Genomic DNA, 11,735 nt, shown 5'->3' on the forward strand with positions numbered 1-11,735 from the left:
AGTAACATAGCTGTGCCCATTGATACCGTTGGAGTTACTGCTAAGGTGGCGGTGTGCAGCAGCTTCTGGCCGATTTTGCTCATGGAATTATGCACGTTTCCTCAGATCCGGCAGGACGAAGTCTGCGAAGAAGTATACCGGGGCGCGATTGTCTCCGGGTGCGGTGTTGCACCCACGCGCGTGTCGCGCGGGCAAACGAATACGTCAAGAAGAGCTTAGCGCGTTCGACACCGCCACTGAGAACAATGGATTCCGAGAACGCGAGTGGACACCGCCTCGACGGCGCGCTCGAGTCGTATAAAGGCCGCACCGGCTACAGGAGCAGCACACCCGAGCTGTCTTCCGCGACGGACTGACGCGTCCCCGACGCGCCACTCGCCCACAAGTCACGACACTCGACTATATCGGGCATTAGGCGCGCCTAAGCTCCGCGCGGGAGACGTACTTCATCCTTGGCTTCTGCACTCACGACGCTGGACCGAGCTTGCCCTCCCCCACCATCATCGAGCTCGCAGGCTGATAGCGCTGCCGAAGGGAACACCTGATAGGTCCTGGGCGCCTAACCACTAAGCACCGACTTCAACGGACGGCGATGTCGACATCGTTCGCATCCCAGAATGCATGGGTGCCGGTCAATCAGCACCCCTTGTCTACTCCCACCATGTCCCAGGACGGATACGCGAAACCTGCAGGCGATGTGTACGGCGCGCCGCGCCAGTCTATGGGCTGGACGGGACTCGAGGGCGGTTACGAGCACTCGATGATGCAGAATGATATGGCTAGCAATGGTGCGCATGCTCGGCTCGTATCGACGATGCTACGCTGACGGCGCTGTCGACGCAGGCGCTGCCAGCTCAGGCGGTTACTTCCAGCCGCGGCAGGCGCAAGATGCACGCGCATATACCCACCCTGCGGGTAATTACTACCGTCCCACTGCGGATGCAAACACGACCGGAAGGCGACAGCCCCATCCTGACGCAGGTGCTTACCACATGCAAACCGCTCCTTTCCCTGCCACGAATAGTAGTCATTATCCGGCCGCCCTACCCGCTCAAGGTCTATCTGTCGCCTACAACATGACAACCTCACCTGATCCCATGAACATGAATCAGTTCGAGACTGAGTCCTTTGTCGGACAAGGTGTACATGGACCCAATGCACCTGCCAAGCGACAGCGGGCTAATGCTGCGAGTTTTGATGACGCAGACGACGCAGATGACGAGGATCGGGAGATGAACAGGTTACGGCCGTGCGTACTCCGCTCGTTATATTTTGCGAGGTAGTTGACAGCGTCTTCCAGACAAGGGGCCTGTGCGCGATGCAAGGGCCTCAAAGTCAAGTGCGAATTTCGCGCCGACACCGACGTATGCAAGCGATGCCTCAACGCTGGCCAACCATGCCAAATCCCCGGCCGCAAGAAGCGGCGCACTCCACCGTCAGTACTAGGTTCTCGTCTCGCATCGATTCATATCCTCAAGTCTATCCCAGAAAGCGCGAGCACCTGCTCAATCAGATTCGCGAGCAGGCAGACGTGATCAAAAACCTCATGGGCCAGCTTGAGCAGCTCGGCCACGCCCCGCGGAGCGCGAACGGCTCAAACTCTGCGCGTACGTCACCGATGGTATCGCCGTCCTCTCTGCCTTGTGAGCTCGAGTCGACGTCGTCGCGCGAGCGCGTCGCTCCAGCCGTGGAAGAGTGGATGGCGAAGGCGCGCGAGCGCATCGACGACTTCATAAGCGTGGCGGGCTCGGCGCCGATCAGCTACGTGCAGGACGACGCGGACGGCTCAGACGACGAGTATGAGGACAGCGAGTACGAGTTCGCGATTGTGGACTACAACGGGGAGGTGACGACGCCGGAGGTCGCTGCCAGCCGGCGGGACTCCGCGCCTAATGGTGTGCCAACGAAGAAGCGCACTTACTCTGGGAAGCTCGCCACGCTGCCGAGCGAGGCGGCGCCGTACGGGCTGATGGCGAACCTCAGCCTGAAGGCCCATCCGCGCCGCGTCGGCAGCCAGGGCGAGGTGATGCAGAGCCCGGAGGAGGACAGCGAGCTGAGCATCGCGAACGACGACTTCTTCCGGAAGCGCTCCGTTCTCGAAGCGAGCCCGGGGCCCGACGCGGAGCGTCCGCGGGAGACTGCCGTATTCGAGTACCCCGCCATCCTCGCGCGCGGCATCATCACGCCAGACATCGCCGAGTCGCTATTCAGCATGTGAGTGGCCGTTCTCAGGCTGAAGACGCGCGCAGCTCATGCCCATTTCAGCTGTTTCGGGACCATGAACCAGTCCGTGTCGTTGCTCGACCCCGTCCTCTATACGGCACCTCGGACGTGTGTCCGCAGTCCGTTTCTGTTCACCGTTAGTGAGTGTCTGGTGTACTTGACGGATGTCGAGAGTTACTGATAGAGCTGCACCTCCCAGTCTGTGCGCTGGCGTCGAGGTTCCATCCTGATCACCTCAAGGTGTATCCCCAGCTCATGCGCTTCGCGCATCTTGCTGCTGGGACGGCGTTGATCAGTGGCACGAAGACCGTCGACATGTGCCATGCTTTCATTCTTCTCTCTCTATACCCTATGCCTACAAAACGCTGGGAGGACGACCGAAGCTGGATATTCCTCGGAACCGCTATCCGGTAAGTCCCCAGTCTACTCGCTAGACACCTGGATCTACGTTGACCGCAATCTTCTCGAACCTCAGCATCGCCATGGACCTCAACCTGCAGTACCCCAATACCGCAAAGCCGCAGAACGAGAATCACGCGCGCGAGATGCTGAACCGCACGCGCCTGTGGATCAACTGCTACAACCTCGACCGCTCGATGGGCTCGCAGTACGGGAAGGCGCCCGTGATCAATCAGGCGGACTACACGGCGACGCACACGCACGACTGGTGGCGCTCGAGCCCGTACAATCTGCAGAACTTCGACATCCACCTGTGCGCGTACAACGCGGACCTGCGCGCGCTGTCGGGGTTCATTCGGAAGGTGTACAGCAACCCGGACCACCCGATGGGGTTGAATAAGGACGTCGATCTGGAGCAGCTGTCGATGGAGTCGGACGACGAGATCCAGGCGCTGCAGAAGGAGTGGATGGGCATTATTGAGCAGACGGACATGACGGACTCGCAGAACCGCTTCCGAGCAGGGCTGTTGCGGCTGGCGTGGAGCTATGCGCGGTTGGCCGTGCTGTCGTACGGGTTCCAGCATGCATTCGGGAGGACGAATGCGGATGAGAATCCGTTCTTAATGAGGGTGAGTAGCCACTCTCAATGCAGTTCGGTGCTCGATGATCTGACGTCGCGCTGTAGTGCTTCACAGCAGCGAAGGACGTAGTCACTTCTGCGCTTGATGGTCTATCTCAGCCTGATCAAAGTAGGTGTTGGCTGGTGTTCAAGCTATTGTTTCGTGCTGATTGGTTCTGCAGAACTCTACCTCCGCCACGGCCCGGAGGCTCAGAAGGTCTTCGTCACGTTCGCCGCCTCCTTCCTCGTCAAGCTCCTTCAACCAAAATTCTCCCACTACTTCGACTACGACCGTCGGGTTGAGATCCACGGCCTCGTCACACGTGTCATCGACTTTCTCTCCAGCCCCGACATCGCGGTGGACGACCAGCATGGGCCGAAGTTGCATGCGCGGTTTCTCAAGGGGCTCCTCGCCTCTCCGCTCGCGCAAGTGACCCAGGTTCGCAGGACATCGTCGCAGTCAAAGTCGTCGCATAACTCTCCACCGGCCGCGGCGTCGTCGCCCGAATCAACCACCGGCATGCCGACGCCGGCAACGGCAGCGACCTCGTTCAATGACTTCACGCCAATCAACCCCTTCGCCCAATCGGCGCATACGATGGGCACGGCGACGGGCGATGGCGCAAACTTCAACCTAGAGGACATGTTCAGCCCACCGCTGCAGTATGATGCGGCCATCTTCGCGAGGATGCAGGAGCTACCTGCCCAGTGGTCGGATATCGCGGGGATGAGCACGCTGCCGGAGCAAATGATGCCCGAGAGGGCGGACGTGCGAGGCGGCGGGGAGGTGGATTGGTTCACGCAGTTACAGAATCTCAGTGCTCAGACCCCGCAGAGCGCGGATTGGCAGTATTGGCCATCGCAGTAGGTGACCCCCGTGCAGTTGTCGTCGGGTCCTTCTCCTCTCATATAGTAGACCGTACATATGTACTGTTATCGTTTGTTCTCCGTCTCGCTTATCGCTGTTTTGTCTATATGCGCACATGTTGTTGTATTCCTTTAGTTCGTTTCGTTTGTACACGTAGGAAGCCATCTAGCAGTACATAATTCGTAATTTTCTCCAGAACTTCAGAGCAAAGCGTCACATTACGCGCCAATCGAAGAGAGCGCCTCGGCCTCGCTGAGATGATCGTCAGTCTCGGGAGGTAACTATGGTGATTGCCCTGAACATACCTCGCGGAGATCGCGAATACCGTCCCATGGCGGGGGTCATCAGGTAAAACGTAGTCAGCGTCGTACGTCCACGTCCCGGACGAGATATCGTCTGCGGTCCATGATGAACAATAGACGATCCAATGCACCGAAAACCACTCACTCGTACTGAACGGCTCGTACCCCTGCGGGCTGATCTTATCCACCCACACATGGTACGTGTTCGCCTCGACGTTGTCCTTGAAGACCAGCGGGCCCTCGACCTGGCCGAACTCGGCGTCGCCGATGCCCTGGAAGACGAGCTCCCAGTCGTTGGCGAAGAAGTCGGCGGGGCGGGCGCGGGTTTGGACGACGCCGGTGAAGTTGGAGGGCCCGTAGGCGGAGAACTTTGTGAAGCGGTGCCAGTAGCTGGATGGGGTGAGTTGGGGTCGGGGAGGTGAGTTTGGGTTGGGAAGGTGAGAAGAAGGGTGAACAGGTGGATGGGTAGAAGCGGGATCATGGCGAGGAAGTGTACGGTAGAGCACACAATGAAGAATTTACCCAGATGCGTCATCGAAGATGGCGGTCGTGTCGATGGTGCTTGAGCCGTAGTCGAGCCAGACCTGGGGCTCGGTGAACGTGTTGAAGTCGGTCGTGTTGGCAATCATTTGGCGCGAGTAGGACGAGCCCGTGTGGTTCGTGTCGTCGGCATTGTAGAGCGCGCTCGCCCAGTAGACGTTGAACACGCCCTCTTCCGCGTCCCAGCGGGCTTCGGGTGCCCAGGTCATGCCGGCCTGAAGCGCGAAGGCCCCCGTTCAGCTACTTGAGAAGTGATGTATGAAGATCAAATCATACCTCCGGCGGCGACACCTTCACCAACCGCTCCTCGGACCAGTTCACCAGGTCATCGGACTCCCAGATCGCGAGCGACAAACTGCCCGTGCGCGACGCCTGATCCCACGACCGGCCGCTGCCGTACATCTTCAAGTCAGTCGCGACAACGTAGAAGGTGCCCGTTTCGGGATGGCGAATGATGAAAGGGTCGCGTACACCCTTGTCGCCGAGGGTGGAGGTCAGCACCGGGGAGGCGTTATTGACGGTCTTCCAGGCGCCGGGGGTGTTGCCGTCGGAGACAGCTGGATGGGGTGGATTAGCAAAGAGGGCTGTGAGTTGAAGAGAAAGGTGCACACCGAAGTAAATTTGTTCGCCTAACAAGAATCAGGTCGGTGGTGCTCAAGAGCTAGCGATCCACGTACCGTTCGCGTGAGACTCGCCGGTAAAGTAGATGAAGCCATACGCGTCTGCGCTGCTCTGCGGGGAACTCTGAATGACTCGGGTATCGAGGGATGAGTCTTTGGACATACCTGTCGCTTAGCAGGAGCGGCGAGAGCAACAGTAGCAAGGAGCAAGCCGGACAGGAAGGCAATCATTACTGGTTTCGAGCTTGGAGAGGGCTTCGACAGCAACTCAGCGCGGTCCCTCGCTGCGCTTTTGTACCATCCGCCTCACGGGCGCGCTCACCGACGGGCCGTCCTCCAGGTGACAGCTGACCGCTGCACGTTATGGCGAGCACGCAGATTGACAAACATGACGTAGAAATCAGGGCAGAGAAGGTGCTATTCGACTGGCCTGGTACCGTACAAGGCGTCCGAAGCCCGTTGTGCGCAGGTCGAGAGGGCGGTCAAGGCGGCGCGGTGCATGAGATCCTTGGCGAAGGCCCGGGGATGGACGTTCAAGTCAGCGTTCGGCCCGTCGTCCCGATTGATCCATGCGGTGCGTTGGCGGCGTCGAGCTCGGCGGCTCCGGACGCGGTGTCTAGCAAGGTGATGAGACGCTAAACCCTTGTAGACGATGTCGCGACTGGTAGTAAGCTGTGGCTTGACGAGAGGCAGGAAGAGTGGATGCTAGAGTGCCCAAAGGGCGAGATCCCCAGCAGAGACGAGAAGAGCGGGGCAAGAGAGGGACTTGGTCAGATACACTGATATTCAGTCCACCATGTGGGGTAAGGCTGAAGAGGGCTCTCAAGCACGAATATAAAGGGTAAGGAGGGTGTACTAGTTTCGATAGGTATAAGCGAATTCACTTACCACAAGGCAAGTGAAAGGTCAAAACTAGGGTCGTTGAGTAGATGTGTAAGCAGGCCAGCAAATGCACGAGCGACTTCGAGGATTTCTTTTGGCATACAGCAAGCCAATGAGCATGGCAGAACGTGGTTGGCGCTAAAGAATGCGCAAGGACCTCGCCTCGTCTTCTCATTGTGCGCACGTCAAAGAGCTTCACCGCTCTTCATCGCGCTGGCTGCTATCTTCGCGATTAGCCGGCCGAAAGTTACGCTTCCGCCGGAGCATCATCCACCTGCATCTGAGGGAGATTCATTACCACTCGTAGGTCCTGGACTTGCTGATCTATCGACTGGAGCTGCGTTTGCTAACTAATAAATTTAATGATTCTGCCTAATAGTACGTCCTATTGCTTATATCCTCCAATTATCCGTTCTCTCTGACATTCTTCAATTTGCTGGGAAAGATCTGCGAGCAATATGAACAGTACACGTGATCGTGAGATATGAGAGCACGTGTACAGGCTCGGAAGCGCCCGGACCGCGCCACAATCTGACCTTGCTTGCTTCTATCTGGGGGTGGGCATGCGCCCGCGATCAAACGGCTTATTTGGTCATGTTGACCTCCATTATTGGCCAGGTTCCGCCTTCCGCCTCTATCCCAACTTCCGCCACATCTCTTAGCGCCACAAGGAGTGTACAATGTGCGGTCTAAGAATTCTGTCCGACATTCTGTGGAGTCAAATATTTCTGTATGTTCGTATTGAATTTCTGATGCAATGAAAGTGTACTGGAAAAAAGCTATCAGAGGATGCGCGAGTTTTGACTCCACACATTTATGGAGTACATCGTTGTCCTCCGTATGTCGCATTATCCAGATGATAGACAAGGGCGCGGGTCACTGGATAGACGAGCAAGTTCACATGGCGGAATGATGACAGACGATGATGACATCAGCGCGCGCACCTGTGCTTGACCCCGACGTCGATCATAACCGCGCGCGACCAGCAAATACGCTATCTGTTTCGCATCGGTCGGGCTTCAGTACATTACTACAAGTGCAATACTAGCGTCCATGGCCCCTCTGACTGCTCGGAAACTCCACCAGAGGCTTGCCTCCGCTTTGGGACACGACCACTTTCTCGCCGGTCTGAAGGATTCTGTCGAACGCGTACATGCCGCTGGCAGCGAGAATATAGACCCTGCCCTACTTGCGGCTCACACACGTCGCTGTGACTCCCGCTGCGCGCGTTGCCGAGACGAAATCGCGACGCTGAAAGCCGACCTCAATGACCTACTTGGTCAAAATTCTGCTCTGCTCGACGAGGTCGCCTCACTGCATGCAACAATGTCCGAGACCACCCAGTCTCTGATCGCGAAGACAGACCGCGTCAAGGATCTAGAGAGGAAGAACCGCCGCTTGACGAAGAAAAATCGTTCACTCACCGACGACGTGACGGCCGCGGACAAGCGCACGCAGCGGGTGAAGCGCTCGAAGCGTAGCGCTGCAGATGGGCATGAAGCGCAGCTGTCTGCACTTCGGACGAAGCTCGACGATGAGCTAACGGCTCACGCCGCCGACGTAGCGGGTCTCGAAGCTCAGCTGGCCAACATTACGCACCAGCTCGAAATAGCCATCTCGTCGCGCAACCGACTGCGTGGGGCTGCCGCTGCTCATCGCAGGGACAAGTCTATCATGCGGAAGCAGATCAAGCGCCTGCTGGTCACGCTCCGCAAGGTCAGGACTGTTCTGCATGATCTTCAGGAAAAGCTCGTCTTCACGCCAAAGAAGGGACACCAATACTCTCCGACCTCACGCTGGCTTGGCCGGCAGCTGATGCGGTATGGTGTCAAGCCCCACTGGTTGGATAGCGCCGTCAAGGATGTCGCTTTCGCTTTCGGCATCCGTATCAAGGGCCGCTTCTTGAGCCGCCGCACCGCTGGCGCTGTAAAGCTTGAGCTAGGGATGTGGTCGCTCCTGCAGCTCGGGAAGGAGATTAAGGACTGTATGGGTAGGTTTTCCATCGCTTCTAGTGTCCTTGTACTGATGGGATCCTCTAGCATTCGTATGTAGCAGCGACGGGACCAGCCATAAGAAGATACAGTATGAGTCTACCTGTATCAGTCTCCGCGCTCCTACGTACGAACCCGATGTGAATGATGAAGATCCATCTACCTGGAAGCCTGTGACACGATTTGTTGCTCTTACCAGTGCGCTCCGTCATACCGCTGAGGCGCAACAGGAGGGGAAGAGAAAACTTGGTGAGAAAATTGCGGAGATCTACAACAGCAGTCCGCTCGCACAGGCTGACGGAAAGATGGATGGGGACGAGTGGTTGATTAAGCAGGTTGGGCAAAACAAGGATCACGCTGCTGACGGCAGAAAGGAGACAACTGCCACTGGGGAAGCGAAGGAGAAGGCAGTCACAAGACGCCTTGAGGAGGAGGAGGCGGCGAATATTGACTTCCAGATGCTGCTTCGCCGGGTCATGTCGCTCACGCAGCAGGAGATGCGAGCAGCTGTTGGCGAAGACCGTGCATTGTCGGATATGTGAGTCCAATCATTCTACGTGAGGTTCTAACTGATAATTGCTTCATAGCGGCTATGATGAGCGTTGCCAGATCGCGTTGAGCCTTCTGAAGTCCAAGCTTGGGCATGACATGTACTTGCGACTTCACGCTGACCGATCCCGCCAGGCATTCCTCACCATGTTCATCTTCGGAGGCTGCGGCGCTCACAAGGATCTTAATGCCTTCAAATATGGTACCGATGCGATCAGCAAGCTGTGGAAGTCAAAGACTCTCGCTAGCCCTCAGCCGATCCTCCTTCCGAACAAGGCATTTGACGCTGTCATCAACCTCCCACACGCTGGGGATAGCGAGGCCCCGTCCTCATCTGATGCTCGACTCCTCGCTCTCAGCGCGAGTGCTAGCGGCGGTGTCAAATGTGCAGCTATCTGGGGCGCTATTTTTCGCAACAAGGATGACAAGAAGGGCTACCAAGAGCACGGTAGGACTCTTGTTCACTCCTTCAAAACCGAGTTGCACGGTTCCGCCTTTATTAGCTCTGCTAATATCGCCGACACAAACAATACACGCTACCAATCGCACGGCAAGACCGCTATTGAACTTGTCACGTATGACCACGAGTACCGCTCCACGATCGAGACGATTTGCCAGGGCAAGACAAACGGTGGCCAGCCGAACCATATGGAAGCGCTTGCGTTGCGCGCCTTGGACTTCCGTCAACCTGGATGGACCTTATCGCTATGGGCACGTACATGATATGTGTATCCGAGCCCTATATGCGGTACATCCGGGGCACAGACAAGCATGGCGAACCTCGTAACTTGCTCGATACGGTCAAGCTGCACCGCCGAATCCCAAGCTTCTGCGACGAGCTAGGGGACCATCCCGAGCGCCTCTTCGATGAGTCGACTTCGTACAAGCATCAGACCCTGTTTGGAGCCCCTCTCACGGACCGCCAGTTCTTCGCGAAGGCGCGACTTCTGCGGGGGGAACTAGGAGACGACGTCCTGCGCGTAATATCAGCTATGTTCCATGGCGCCGCGGATGGATGGCGACAATTCACAGCCGAGTTCGCACCTGATGGCCCTATCGATCGCCTCAGCGCCGACCAACGGCGCATGCTCTTCATCCCAGCGACGAATGACCACAACGAAGGCGCTCTTGGCTCGTGGCGCCTATACATCCGTCACAATCCCTGCAGCACACCAGCGACCTTCTCCGCTCTCGAGCGCGCCAATCGAAATGACTCTGAGGCCTTTATCACTAAGGTCTACACCGAAGCGCTCGAGACGTTCGTAATGCAGAGCGCGCGAATTCAGGGGGCGAGCGGGGAGATGAAGAAGTTTAAGCAGGCATTGGCAGCGCAGTCCCGGGAGAAGGCGGCCGCGCAGGACAGAAAGAGGAAGCAGGCGGAGAAGCGCTCGAAACAGCGTCGGCAGCACCTGGAGAGCGTGGGACTGGAGATGCGGGAGGACTCTGTCCGGCATATGGGCGTGAAGGCGCTTCGGGAGCAACTTGAACTCTATCGCGATGTCGTCGGGGACTTGGTGACCAAGAAGCTGAAATGGTCACTCGAGCTAAAGGGGAAGGATAATATGTTGGCTCAAACCCTTGCGGCGCTCTCGAGATACAAGTTGTAAGTGTTTTTTCTCCTTCGAGTTGGGAAAGTTTTGCTGATCCGACAGATCTGATGGGGAGGCCGAATCAGGCGCCGCCGAGTCTCCAGAAGCCCAGCAGGCATGCCCGGAAGCTATGGATGTTGATCCTGTGCAGGAGGGAGGGCTCGTGAGTGAAGACGAGTGCATGGGCGAGGACGAAGAGGATTTGATGGACACGGATTTCTTCTAAGTCGCGACATCGACCTTGATTTGCTCACGGCACACGCGATCCGCGGCTTCTGCATCTCGAACTTGCAGGACCATTTAGATACATGCACGATCTATGTATATTGTATATACAACGACTCGATAGGTGCCCTTTTCAGAGCACTATCAGCAGGAACATCGAAATCTCTGATTTGGCGGGGGTATCAACACGACCAAATAAGCCGTTTGATCGCGGGCGCATGCCCACCCCCATTCTATCAACGATGTGCATGTATACCGCTTCTCGTGTGTCTCTTCCTCGTCAGCAGTCGTGCAAGAGTTCTGTTACCATGTGGATCCACTGCGAACGGTATGTGGACGGTGCTCGCGAAGGAGGAAGGTCTGCTCGTCGTCGGTGGGCGAGATATGCATCCGTCCCTTCCCGCAAGTGCGTGGCGCAGGTCCATTTACAAACCCACGCGTTGCTGCACAACCCCCGACAACCATCCCGCGTTTCGTTTGCCTCCGTTGCCCGAGATCCACCCGCCCGTCGTCCTCGTTGGTCGTTATTGTCCCCTTCGGACCTGCCCAGCGCCCCAGCGTTCTCACGGCGCGGCGGCCCCGTGACGCGCGCGCTGGGAATTGAAGGCGCGTGCCGCGCTGAGCAGGCGCCCACAGGTCTCGCTTGTACTGAATTTCGAAGGCGGATCGAGCTAGACGTCCTTCGCAAAATTCCAGTGATGTTCCGCGCGCGCGCCTCCGCAGGAGGGAAGCAAACCGTCAGTTCTGGGTCCGAAAACACCGAGCGGCGGCAACATCGACCTCATCGCCGCCCCAGCACGGGGCTGCCTGCCGCTGAGGGCGGAGCCCAAACATATCGAGGGGTGGTTGTCGGACGGAGCGAGGTGGCGACGAAGGCCCCGGACTGCAACCCACGCCGTAATCCCGTTGTGCGGGACCGACAGACTGG

General features: G+C 57.6%; 5 protein-coding genes across 5 annotated transcripts; 4 read left to right on the forward strand and 1 right to left on the reverse strand.

Moving 5' to 3' along the window:
* Positions 1–743: 743 nt before the first annotated feature.
* On the forward strand, positions 744–1,576 carry SCHCODRAFT_02577799 (uncharacterized protein). Its single transcript, XM_050343889.1, has 2 exons — positions 744–1,249; positions 1,301–1,576. Exons 1-2 carry the CDS (start codon positions 771–773, stop codon positions 1,533–1,535), a joined length of 714 nt encoding a protein of 237 aa, XP_050199907.1. The 5' UTR covers positions 744–770; the 3' UTR covers positions 1,536–1,576.
* Positions 1,547–4,109, forward strand: SCHCODRAFT_02502848 (uncharacterized protein; the record flags this gene model as incomplete). The annotated part of the gene is made up of 6 exons (XM_003032326.2): positions 1,547–2,214; positions 2,266–2,363; positions 2,423–2,633; positions 2,699–3,251; positions 3,308–3,371; positions 3,424–4,109. 6 exons carry the CDS (start codon positions 1,547–1,549, stop codon positions 4,107–4,109), a joined length of 2,280 nt encoding a protein of 759 aa, XP_003032372.1.
* Positions 4,110–4,327: 218 nt separating this feature from the next.
* On the reverse strand, positions 4,328–5,802 carry SCHCODRAFT_02502024 (Arabinanase/levansucrase/invertase; the record flags this gene model as incomplete). Its single annotated transcript, XM_003031886.2, has 8 exons — positions 4,328–4,361; positions 4,415–4,505; positions 4,557–4,801; positions 4,934–5,166; positions 5,228–5,508; positions 5,563–5,580; positions 5,629–5,683; positions 5,737–5,802. 8 exons carry the CDS (start codon positions 5,800–5,802, stop codon positions 4,328–4,330), a joined length of 1,023 nt encoding a protein of 340 aa, XP_003031932.1.
* Positions 5,803–5,934: 132 nt separating this feature from the next.
* On the forward strand, positions 5,935–6,354 carry SCHCODRAFT_02667572 (uncharacterized protein; the record flags this gene model as incomplete). Its single annotated transcript, XM_003032325.2, has 2 exons — positions 5,935–6,145; positions 6,221–6,354. The coding sequence occupies 2 exons, from the start codon at positions 5,935–5,937 to the stop codon at positions 6,352–6,354; spliced, it is 345 nt and encodes a 114-aa protein (XP_003032371.1).
* Positions 6,355–7,506: 1,152 nt separating this feature from the next.
* Positions 7,507–10,808, forward strand: SCHCODRAFT_02667573 (uncharacterized protein; the record flags this gene model as incomplete). The annotated part of the gene is made up of 5 exons (XM_003032324.2): positions 7,507–8,443; positions 8,493–8,982; positions 9,032–9,708; positions 9,759–10,596; positions 10,646–10,808. 5 exons carry the CDS (start codon positions 7,507–7,509, stop codon positions 10,806–10,808), a joined length of 3,105 nt encoding a protein of 1,034 aa, XP_003032370.1.
* Positions 10,809–11,735: the final 927 nt, after the last annotated feature.

The sequence above is a fragment of the Schizophyllum commune genome, assembly GCF_000143185.2.
Source record: "Schizophyllum commune H4-8 unplaced genomic scaffold SCHCOscaffold_6, whole genome shotgun sequence".
In the NCBI taxonomy this organism is placed as follows: Eukaryota; Fungi; Basidiomycota; class Agaricomycetes; order Agaricales; family Schizophyllaceae; genus Schizophyllum; species Schizophyllum commune.